Consider the following 12897-nt stretch of genomic DNA (forward strand, 5'->3'; position numbering starts at 1 on the left):
TTGTGTCTGTGTGTGTGTGTGTCACTGTGTGTTTCTGTGGTGTGCGTGTATATGTGTCTGTTTCTGTGGTGTGTGTGTCTATGGTGTGTGTATATGTATCTGATCTGTGGTATGTGTCTCTGTATGTTTGTTTCAGTTGTGTGTGTGTTTCGTGGTGTATATGAGTCTGCGTGTGTATTTTATCTTAATTATTTTTATTTCATAACTATTATTAAAAAAATACATCCTCATTTCAAATGTATTTATTCTTTACACAGGCACTTTGGCACCGAATCTCTAATGTGTGACTGCAACCTTAGATGGCTCTTGCAATGGGCCAAAAACTCTTCAGTCCGAATAGCAGACGAAACTCTGTGTGTCTACCCAAGTGCTTTGCAGGGACAGCCATTTAAAACTTTGAAACAGAATCAATTGTCATGCGGTAAGTGGAGCTTTAGTTTAATAAATTGTCATGTTTGTAGTTTTCGATGGAAAAGTATTAAAATACATCAGAAACACGATGGGTGGGATTCTCTGACTGCATCCACCTGGTGATTGGAGAATCCCGCCCGAGGTCAGTGGAGTTCTCCATTGTCCGTGTCTCGCCCGTGGCATTCTTGCGGTGGACAGTGCAGGAGAAACCAGCCCATTAACTCTGTTTCTCTCCACAGATGCTATGAGTTGTTCCAAATTTTCAGTATTTTGCTTTTATTAAGAATGTGGTTGTTGATCCATAAAATCCCTACAGTGCAGAAGGAGGCCATTCGGCCTATCAGGTCTGCATCGACCCTCCAAAAAAGCACTCTACCTCGGCCAATCCCCCAACCTTTCCCATAATCCCATGCGTTGATCATTACACTAAGGGGCAATTTAACATGGTCAATCTACCTAGGCGGCACATCTTTGGATTGTGGGTTACAGTACAGTCTCTCATTTGCACTGGTCTTTGAGTAGGATTGAACATAACAAAGCTGGGGAATTTTCTCATTTTTAGGCAAGTGGCAGTGCCAGGGGCAGTGTACAATGACAGTACCACGGGACCGGGCCAGAGGGAGTATTGTCAGGAGGCAGTGTGAGGTCATTGCCTGGCTCAATGCGAAGGGCATTGCCAGGGTATTGCATATGGCATGACCCCCCCCCCCCCTCCCCCCCAGGGGATGTACTCACCTGCACGTCTCTGGCATGAGGGCACGCCAACTTGAATGGACAGCCCAATGTCGGAGACACATTGGGCATAAAGGCCTGATAATTATCTTTCAATTCATGCAAATGAGGATTCTGACATTCAACATCGGGACTCCCATTGCATCATTTGTAGGGGATGGGGACTACTGGAGAGGGAAATCCCTTTGGCGTAAACCACATTTTGGGACACCGGCAGGATTTCCCACTCTCGCCATTGATCTGGAAATGGGAGGGAAAAAATGCCCATTAAGTTTTTATGTACAGGCTTGATAATTGTGCGGCTCTTTTCTTGATTAAAATAGAAGTGGACAGAATTTATATTAAACCATGATCAAGTGCAATGTTTTGGGGGTTAACAGTAATTAATCAATCTCACTTCTTGACCTTGAAGGTAGTTGGAGCCTGAGCCAGGCTGTGTTCACAGCTTGAATCATCTCTCTCCCTGACTGAGAAGGAATTAATTAAGATTAAAAAAATAATCCATTGCTCCTTTCACAAGCTGTGCCAACTCATTTTCCAGCAGCTCGATCAGTGACCATCCTGAATGACAGTTCACCTTCCTGAAAACCCGATACACAGACACAATTTTATGGATGAGTTTGGGAAACTGAAAGGCGCTTAAGTACTCAACCGCACTAGGAGAAAATATTGAGACCTCTGGAACATCTGCTGGCTTCACCTTTGTCGGACTCCTTTCTGTGGCACGAGAGTTCTAAATGCTTAACACTGGTTAGCAAGTTTGCCTTCATTGTGTGGAGTTGCTGCAGTTTTACCCACAAATGTTGACTTTCATTTCTCACAGATTTTAACTGTGAGGACAAATGTCATTTTTCACTCGTCAAGTGTTGCAAAGTTAACGATGTGGCGACTTGATGCTGAAGTGCATATTTTTAAACACTCGTTTATTTGATTATTAATGAACAATAGCTCATTTTACACTCTTAATTTATCTGCCTCACCACGTTATTAGGCTCACAGGTGTTTCTGCCTCATTCATACCAGTAACATTGACATTTATGCAGAGTTGATATATTAGCTGAGAACATTGTCCAGATACCAGCAAACAGATGCTTAACATTATCATGTGGCATTATTGTATCTGCTCAGAAGACAGAGAAGGTAATGCATTAAAAAAAACGACAGGTCTATATGACCATCTTAACGATTTGTCCGCTAATTTTGTCTGCACTAAATTCCCAACTATTGTGCTGAAAAGGTTTGAAACCAAAGCTGTTATTGGAGGTTTGCAAATAGAGATCTGAAATAAAGCTGCCAAACCCAGTTCTAAAAAAAATATTTTTTTATTTCAAACCAAAGTACACAAATCACATAATCTTTCAAAAACGTAACGCAATCCAAACAGTTTGTCAGTTTTTTCCCCTTTTTCTCCCCTTAACACCCCTGTCACTCTCTCCCAAACCCCCTCTCCCTCCCTGCCCCTTCCCTACCCCGCCATCCACTGGTGATAAGCAAACCTTGAATAGGGGTAAGAACATCGTCCATTTTACGAAGAGCCCCTCCTCTGACCCTCTAACGCTTTACAACTGAAGAAGCTCTGCTACATCGCCCAGCCACGCCGACACCCTCGGTGGCTCCACCGTCCTCCACCCCAATAGAATTTGTTGCCGGGCAATCAGAGTGGCGAAGGCCACAATATCGGCCCCCTTCCCCTCCAGTAGCTCCGGCAGCTCCACCACTCCGAAGATTGCCACCAGCGGATATGGGAGGCTCGATTTTAACTTGAGTCGGGACAGTGGAATCCCTCCAATCTCACTCTCTTCCCGGGATATAATATTAGCCTGTATTTTGCAGACAGGCTGAACACTCGACAGCAGAGTACTCTTTCAAATATGCAGATTTGCTCCCAATTATGTAATCAGGCCGTGACTACAATTTGAATCACAGGCCATCAGACGATATGGATGCAGAATCAGAAGAGGCCCACAATTTCATGTTATTCTCATTTTCTACGTTTCTGGGCCAAGAGAAGCACATGTGCTCCTCTAGGCCTTCCAAGGAAACCACATTTTTCCAACTGAAACACCCTCCTGATCCCTAATCCCTCCCCCACCTTCCCACCCAACCATTTATCTGACAGCCCAGCACTATTGCTGCTGCTCACCGGTCACCTTGCGATTCCTCTCAGAGACTGAAGGCTCATGCAGGTGAGGAGTGAGAGTTAAAATCTGTCAATCATCACTGTTTACCAGCCCTCACTTGCAGCCCTTCAACTGTGAGGTAAAATCTTGCAGGTATATTTCTGAAGGAATTGTCTTCTTGTACATAACTTAACATCCTCTGGAGGTTAGCTTTCATTCATAGACTGCGAGTGATTTGTGTTTGGAAGCAGTAACTCTGTGTGAAAGAAACCAAAAGAATGCAAAACAGATGTAGATTTGATCAGATGCGAGTTAAAAGTCATGATGCTCACTCTGGGGTTTGTTGTCAGACATAATGTGATTAAGTGGCTTTTGGATGACTGCAGAGTTCAGTGGACTGTAGTTTACTTGGCCAGAATATGAAATCTTTTAGATTGGGGTTGCGGCGTATTCTAACTATTTTATGTTACCATACTGGATAAATCACAACGCTAAGAATGATTAAATGGTGCAGTGTAGTTAGATTTGGCGCAGCAGATTTCCAAATGATTAGCAAATATTTTCTGTCTCACGCTATCTGTTTTTCGAGGCCATGCTCCCAAAAGCCTTTTTCAAGCAATGTTATTATTGCAGCAATCATAATTGAAAGTGTCAGGAAAATTGACATGAAGAAATGTAAACTACAATGCTGAAAAGTTGATTGCATGCAATTCACAAGGTGCACTTTGGTAACTTGAGTCCATGTGTCTGGCTGTACTGTGTCAAGAGTACAATTGTACCAATGTAAGGTATCATGCCTGGAAACAACAGAGTCCAGATAAAGAAAACATTTTGCAAATGTGTTATTGTAATGAAAGCAGTAAATGGCTGTATGACAGAGCGTCTATTGATTGCAGTCTGTTTAACAGCTTGCAGCATGGTAACAGGTTTCAGTCGGTTTGTTAGTTTATCCTCAGCTGCGTTCTTTAGAGACTTTTAAGGATAGTTTTTTTTTTAATTGGTGCAATTTGGCACGCAAGGGCCAGGAAATGACTTGTTGCAGTATTTTACTTTCTCCCTATGTCAGTAGTGCATTGTGCTATTTCCTGTGGATTTTCTTAATGGCGGGCAGCAATCTCACACAGAATATGCTCCTCAGAATGTGCAAGGGCTTTATTAACACATGCAATCTTTTCCAGTGAAGCCCCCTGCAATCCTCCCTTCTCAATCTCTGATTTGCATGGTGTACTTGACATTCTCACATAACATAGCCTTTAAAGGTCAGTGAAGTATTTTCTTAAAGGTTGCTTGCCACAGTGAAGTGTTACTGCAAACCTTGACAAAATGTATGGATCCTTGTTGAGGCACATGAAGTGGCTGAGCAAGGCGACATCGAGGAGGTTTGTCTGCAATGGAGACATTTGTTCCACATCCACTCTCATCCATTGACCCCTAAAAGCAGGTCCCATTTCATTTTGGACATTCTCTTGCTGGGATGCACTCGGGATACAGCGATGAAGCAGTGCCATCTGCTGTGAACTGACCTGCAGACAACCCCAGCTTCAGGAACTGTGAATAGCAGGGTTGGTGACTAATATCATCAGCATCTCTGCATCTGGCTCTTTCCAGACTTCTATATGTGTATGTGTAACCGTCAATCGGCAGTACACCAATGCATCAATGCTTTCTACAGCCAGGCAACCGACTTCATCAGTTTCTCTCAATCTTCCTTGTACACGCAACCAGAGGATGAAAGAACGCTGAAATGATTTTAGCTAAAATGTCTCTCCATGGTCCAGGAGAATGCTGAATGCACTGTGTGGCCCTGATGACATATTGCAGCTCATCCAACCTATCACTGTTCCTAACCTCTGCACTCTGACTCCCCCAACGATACCTCATATGCAGCACAAAAATGTGCCATTTTGCCCATTAGGTCTTTTGCTGACCCTTTGGTAGATTATCCATTTTATCTTGCTCCCCTTCTCTTTCCCTGCAGCCTTACTCACATCACGGGCTGAGTAATTCAACTGGTTCGGACAGGCACAGGTCTTTAGTTAAACTAACATCGTGTAAACCAGGGGTGGGCAAACTACGGCCCGCGGGCCGCATGCGGCCCGCCAAAGGTCTTTATGCGGCCCACCAAAGGTCTTTATGCGGCCCACCAAGATCAAGTCATAAAAAAAAATTTTAAAACATTTTTAAAAAAATTTTTTATATATTTTTTATAAGGTTAATGGGGGGGGGGGGGGCTGTTGGGTTACTGGTATAGGGTGGATACGTTGACTTGAGTAGGGTGATCATTGCTAGGCACAACATCGAGGGCTGAAGGGACTGTTCTGTGCTGTACTGTTCTATGTTCTATATGAGGCGCCCAGAATCATAACTGGGTGAAGCGCCATTTTTGAAAAGTAGAGAAAAAGAGGGCTAAAGGCAGGATGCCGCCGGGGGAAGCGCTGAGGTATATGCCGCACGCTAATTGGTTACAACCGGGACTATTAATTAATATACTATGCGGCCCTTTAAAATTGTGAATTTCTGAATGTGGCCCTTGCACGGAAAAGTTTGCCTACCCCTGGTGTAAACCCACAATTATAGTATGTCTAGTATTTTATAAGAGTTAATAAAATAGTGTGAACCTTCTTCAGTGTTGGTGGCATATGTCTGCTTCACGAATCCACAGTGCCCAAGACTTCATGGTACCAGTAGTTGAGGGATGTTAGAACTTCTTAGACCTACCTTCCAGTGATCAGCCTTCCACCAGTCTCACGCCATCCTGCAGTATGGACAGCGCTCGCCTGCCGCCGCCCCTCCACATTACCAGGAACCTGGGCTCCAATTGGAAGATTTTTAAACAGCGCTTCCAGCTATACCTTGAGGCCATGGACCCGGACGCTGCCTCGGACGCATGGAAGATTGCTCTCTTCCTCTCCACAGCCGGGGACCATGCCCTCCACATCTTCAACTCGCTCACCTTCGCTGGCGGGGAGGATAAATCAAAGTTCAAGACGGTCCTCCTAAAGTTCGACAGCCACTGCGAGGTCGAGGTAAATGAGAGCTTCGAGCGCTGTATCTTTCAGTAGCGCTTACAGGCTAAGGACAAACCTTTCCAGTCCTTTATCACCCACCTCCGTGTCCTTGCGCAGTCCTGCAACTCCGGGTCCACCTCTGACTCTATGTTACGCGAACAGATTGTTTTTGGTGTGCAGTCGGAGCCCCTTCGCCAGCAGCTTCTTAAGCTCATTCTGTCCACTGCCATTGAGACCTGCTTGTTCCACGAGCACGCCTCCACGCGATATTCCCGCATCCAGGCCGCTGAAACGGCGCGGCAAGCTCCCCACGAGGCAGAACGGGTCCAAATCGCTCCAGGGCCTAAGCCTGGACGAAGGCGGCCATTTCGCGGGTTCCCGCGCTGGGACGCAACGAACGTGGCGACGTCGAAGAACGTACTGCGCAGGTGTGTACCATGCTGGATCGCACAGTGCATGCACGGTGGTGTAACGAACGGGCTGACGCAACGGCGTGTGGCAACTGTGGCTCCGCCCACTTAAAGCGGCAATGTCCCGCGAAGACCCGACGATGTTTGCAGTGTGGCAAACTTGGCCACTATGCTGCTTTATGCAGGTCGACTCAGCCTGCTAGTTTCCGAAGATCCAGCCAGCCTCGCAGGGATGTCCATACCATTCAGCCCACACTCAACGAGCCTGTCCCAGACCAGTCCTCCGACTTTGACAGCGATAACCTGCAAGCCCCTTTCCAAGTCGGCATCATAACCAAGCACAGGATGTCTCCTAAGCGCAGCACCAAGCCCATTCCGATACACAGTATTGATCCGGATGATGAGTGGTGTGCCACCCTTACGGTCAACCGGTCCCCAGTAAGGTTCCGCCTGGACACTGGTGCCTCCGCCAATCTCATTACATCATCTGACCTTCGCAGCCTTCGTGTCCAGCCTGCCATCCTGCCATCTGCATGCCAACTGCTTGATTACAACGGAAATGCCATCGCTGCCAGTGGCTCCTGCCAACTCGAGGTGACACACCGTGCTCACACAGCTGTACTCTCCTTCGAGATCGTTGCCTCCTCGAAAGCCTCCTTGCTTGGTGCGCAGGAATGTAAGCTGCTGAAATTGGTGCAGAGGGTTCACTCTCTCTCTCTGCCAGCGATGTGTCTGCCTCTCCTGACACCGACTTCAGGGCGCAACTCGACTCCATCATCCAACACTACCACAACATCTTCGAGGGCATGGGCACGCTCCCGTATACACACAAGATTCTACTCAAGCCAAACGCCACACCTGTGGTTCACGCACCTCGCAGGGTCCCAGCGCCCCTTATGGACCACCTCAAGCAACAGCTCCAGGACCTCCAGGACCAAGGTGACATCTCCAGGGTCACGGAACCGTCTGACTGTGTGAGTTCCATGGTCTGTGTGAAATAACCTTCCAGTGAGCTAAGGATTTGCATAGATCCTAAGGATCTTAATCGGAATATCATGCGGGAGCACTACCCGATTCCCAAGTGTGAGGAACTCACGTCTGAAATGGCAGATACCAAACTCTTCTCAAACTCGACACCTCAAAAGGCTTCTGTCAAATCCAGCTGGATGAATTGAGCAGAAAGCTGTGCATATTCAATACGCCCTTTGGCAGATACTGCTACAACCGAATGCCATTTGGCATCATCTCGGCGTCCGAGGTATTTCACAGACTAATGGAACAGATGATGGAGGGAATCAAAGGCGACATAAGAATCTGGTCCACCACCCTGCAGGAGCACATCAGCCACCTCAAGCGCATCTTCAAGCGCATACACGAGAATGGCCTCCGCCTCAATAGAGCCAAATGTTCTTTCGGTCAGTCGGACATTAAATTCCTGGGTGACCATATTTCCCATTTGGGTGTGCGGCCAGATGAGGATAAAATTGCTGCTATCACTTCCATGAAAACGCCCGAGGACAAGAAAGCGGTCCTCCGGTTCTTGGGCACGGTAAATTTCCTAGGAAAGTTTATTCCCATCCTCGCCTCGCAGACCACGGCTCTCAGGAACCTGGTCCGAAAGACAACGGACTTCCAGTGGCTCCCTGCCCACGAGCTCGAGTGGAGGGAACTGAAGGCCAAGCTATCTATGGCCCTAGTGCTGGATTTTTTTGATCCGGCTAAGGAAACGAAAATCTCTACGGACGCTAGTCAGTCTGGCATTGGAGCCGTGCTTCTGCAGCGTGATGAGGCCTCGTCATGGGCCCCCGTTGCGTATGCGTCACAGGCAATGACCCCCACGGAACAGCACTACGAGCAAATAGAGAAGGAGTGCCTCGGCCTTCTGACCGGTGTCGTGAAGTTCCACGACTATGTTTATGGACTTCCCCAGTTTACTGTTGAGACCATCGTTCGCTCGTCAACATAATACAAAAGGACTTGAATGATATGACGCCTCGCCTCCAGCGCATCCTGCTCAAGCTCCAGAGGTATGATTTCCAACTTGTTTATACCCCTGGCTAGGACCTTATCGTTGCCGATGCCCTCTCTAGGTCGGTCACCACTCCATGCGATCACGAAGGGTTCGTTTGCCAGGTCGACGCTCAAGTTCCGTTTGCAGCCTCCCACTTGCCAGCATCGGATCCACGCCTGGTACAAATTCGCCGCGAGACAGCGGCTGACCCCCTACTACAGCATGTCATGCACCTAATGACGGACGGGTGGCTCAAGGGCCAATGCCCACAATTTTACAACGTTCGAGACGATCTGGCGGTCGTTGATGGGGTTCTCCTGAAGCTAGGCTGCATCGTGATCCTGCACAGCATGCGCCAGCTGGTCCTAGAGCAGCTGCACGAGGGCCATCTGGGGGTTGAAAAATGTCGCCGTAGGGCCAGGGAAGCTGTCTATTGGCCAGGAATCAATGACGACATTGCCAATGCGGCACTCAACTGCCCCTCCCCCCCCCCTCCCCGGCCAGCGTTTTCAGCCCGCCCAACCACGGGAGACTCTGATGCCCCATGAGTTGGTCACATCGCCCTGGACGAAGGTGGGAATTGACCTGTTCCACGCACTGGGTAGGGACTAAGGGTATACAGGATCAAGTGTATTAATTATTGATTACTTCTCAAACTACCCGGATGTCATCAGGTTGCATGACCTCACTTCATCCTCTGTCATTCGGGCGTGCAAAGAGATATTTGCACGGCATGGCATCCTGCTCACAGTGATGTCGGACAATGGCCCCTGCTTCACAAGCCAGGAATGGGCCAGCTTCGCACGGCAGTACAACTTCGCACACATCACATCCAGTCCCCTGTACCCTCAGTCCAATGGCAAAGCAGAAAAGGGGGTTCATATAGTCACGAGGCTACTCTGCAAGGCTGCCGATGGCGGATCTGACTTCTATCTCGCTTTGTTGGCCTATCGCTCCGCCCCGCTCTCCACTGGGCTGTCGCCTGCACAGTTGCTGATGAATTGTTCCCTGAGGACGATGGTGCCGTCTATTCGTATCCTGAATCTTGATCTGGTTCCCGTGTTTCACAAGATGCAGGCGTCTCAGGCACAGCAAAAGGCGACACACGACTCACTTGCTGCTGATCTCCCCGACATCCAGCCGAACTACAAGGTTCGCATTCATCTCCCGGATGGGGGCTGGTCTGCGACTGCTGTTGTCCTTAGGCAGGTGGCCCCCCTGCTCCTTCCTGGTTCGGTTACCAGACGGATCCATTCGGCGCCGCAGTCGGCGTGCCCTTTGCCTTGTTCCACAATCGTCACGGGATCCTCTGAACAGCTCCTCTGCTGACCCTGCCATGGACTGTGCAGAGCTTCCGGTCACTCTGCCTCCTCCTGACTGTGTTGCAGCCCACCCAGCTCCTGACCTGGCGGCTATCGACCCACCCTTGAGGCGGTCAACCAGAGTTCGTCACCCACCTCAGAGACTGAATTTATGAACTTTGCAAATTTATGGACTCTCTAAGATGTTTCCTTCCTTGTTCAATCGTTTTCTATTGGTTTGTATATAGCACTGTTCTTGTTCAATTTATTGCATTCTAACTATCTGCACCAGGCACCTTCCCTTGTATATAGCTTTGTTTTCCTGTATATAGATCTGTACATATGTCTTCGCACCTCACATGTAGTTAGGAACATTCTTCACACACCCACACTATTTATTGTCACACATTCACATCACATTTGTTTTTCAAAAGGGGGGATGTCATACACCAGTATATCATGGTGCAGACACACACTGATGGACATACTCTAGGACCAATCAACATGCACAAACACCGCAGCCAATCACCAGTTAGAACACATGCACTATAAAGACAGAGGGCATCACTTTTCCCGCTCATTCTGGATGCTGCCTCTCAGAAGCACAAGAGCTCATCAAGTACAGAACAAACTCACACCACGTGTTGAGTGATTCAACTGGTTCGGACAGGTACAGGTCTCTAGTTAAACTAACATCATGTAAACCCACAGTTATAGTATGTCTGGTATTTTATAAGAGTTAACAAAATAGTGTTGAACCATCTTCAGTGTTGGTGGCATATGTCTGCTTCACAAGTCCACATGTGCCCAACGCTTCAGGCAGGGCAGGGGAGTGGGTGACTCTGTCAGATAACAGGCTGGTCCGACGCCATAAAGGTGATGAAGGCGTTGCTAACGCTCCTGCCCAAGCACACCCTTGCCCACACCTGGCCCCCCCATTCTTCAATTCCTCATCAGCCTGTTCCTCTACCCTCTCCTGAACATCCTCCTCATCCAAAGGCACATGCTGCTCCTCAAGTTCTTCCTCAGGAAAGTTGTCGTTCCGCTGCAGAGCAAGCTTAAGTAGGGCACAGCAGATCACCACAATACGGGAGACCATCTGGAGGTTGCACTGGAAGGCCTCACCTGGCCTGTCGAGGCAGCAGAAACACATCATTAAGGAGGCCGTGCACTGCTCTATCATAGAGTGGCACTGTGAGCTTCATTGTACAAGATCTCTGCTGCAGTCCCTGGCATTATCATCCAAGATCTTCGGGGATGTCTTTTGTCATCAAGCCATCCCTGTAGCCTAGGCTAACCCTACTTTTCACTGTACACGTGTCACTAAACAAATCCAAATCCAAAATCCAAATCCATGGAGCCCTTGAACAACCCCTAGCGTAAAACTGAGGGCTGCCGTGACCTTCACAGTCACATGGTGTCAAGTCAACAAGGATGTGGCACAGATTCTGCACAGTTTCCCTGGCGAGGTGGAGTCTTCTCTGGCACACATTTTCCGACAGCTCCATGAAGGACACTTGATTATGTATACCCTTGGTCTCCTCCTGCGCCTTCATGCCCCTGCATGGCTGATGCGGCCTCCGGCTACTGAGACTGCCCTGTGGCCCCCTGTGTGGTGATATGCACATATGCATATCTGTATACAACTGTATCTAGTTGCACCAATATATATAACTGTATATAACAGTGCCAATATATATAGCTGATGATCAGCTGAACATAGTGACAATTATGACCTCCTGCCACTAGATGGAACCAGACACATATGGAGCCATAAATGTATATATATGTATATCAGGGGACGGACAAGATGCAGGCACTTGCTAGCAGGATGGACAACAAGGCAGTCGCACCTCCTAGCTCTACAGTAATTTAGATATAATTGTCTGTACACGGGTTTGTTGGTTACCTCCCTACATGTTAAGAATAAATACTTGTTACAACACACCTTCATGTTGTATGCATGTTTTCATGATCAGGGGAACCATAGATCACAACATCCTGATCTCCTGCCAGTGGGTCTTCCCTGGGTGCTGCTGCATTTGTTACTGGAGCCTGTGTTTCTCCAGTGCTGTAATAAGAAGAATAACCAGCTCCACTAGCTACATACGGATATCGATCAGATTCCTGCAAGGGATGAGAGAGAATTAAGTTGGTGTCGCAGCCGGACAACATCATTACCTCCTCTATCCCATTGGCCCCCCGGACCTGGAGTCAGCCAGTTGCAGACCTTGTCCGACAGCGACTGCTCACTCACTGCTCAGTTGCCGGCCCGTTAGAGGACTGGCCTCGGCCTATGCCTTCATGCAATCAGAGTTGCCTCTTATCTCCGTCTGGCTCCCCCCTCCCTGCTCTATAATACTGTGTATTCTGACAGGAGGCTGATATGCTCGCACATCCCGAATGGCCAGGGACTAATGGATCTCAACACGCTGGCATTGAGTACCCAGCAGAGAAGAAAGCCCAGTGTCTCTTGATCAAGTGCAACCTAGCGTTGAGCCCTGAACCCTGAATATTCATCCCATTCCTTGACTTTGTGACAGCTGACATAAAACTGCCCCCCCCCCCCCCCCCCCCCCCAATGACACCCCTGAGCTCCTCCCCATCCCACTCTCCGGAGCTGGCTGGCTGGTCTGCCCCCTGGTTAATTTACGGCTTCACCTTTTCTGTTGCCCTCACGGTCTTGGAGTCACAGATGTTCAATGTGATCTCCTCAAAGAGGACTACAGATTTATCATTTCATGACCCTCTTTTGTTGTAGGTCTGTTCCCTTGAATTAGACAGAGATAATAATCTTGCAATTGTGTAACCCTTTATCGTGAACTCATGGAATTTAATGCCCTTCCGGAGTGACTGTGATGACCGGGAGATATTTAATTGGGTGAGGGTAGCGCATGGGCACCT

The 12897-nt window shown here is 48.2% G+C and overlaps 1 protein-coding gene across 2 annotated transcripts in view; it reads left to right on the top strand.

Annotated features, from left to right (window-relative positions):
- LOC119951080 (adhesion G protein-coupled receptor A3-like) overlaps positions 1–12897 on the top strand; it is a 664838-nt gene that overhangs the window by 321820 nt on the left and 330121 nt on the right. For both annotated transcript variants that reach the window (XM_038774125.1, XM_038774126.1), the window contains exon 6: positions 258–421. In XM_038774125.1, the coding sequence (XP_038630053.1) occupies positions 258–421 (164 nt within the window). The remainder of the gene's footprint in view (positions 1–257; positions 422–12897) is intronic.

This window comes from Scyliorhinus canicula, chromosome 16, assembly GCF_902713615.1.
Source record: "Scyliorhinus canicula chromosome 16, sScyCan1.1, whole genome shotgun sequence".
Taxonomy (NCBI): domain Eukaryota; kingdom Metazoa; phylum Chordata; class Chondrichthyes; order Carcharhiniformes; family Scyliorhinidae; genus Scyliorhinus; species Scyliorhinus canicula.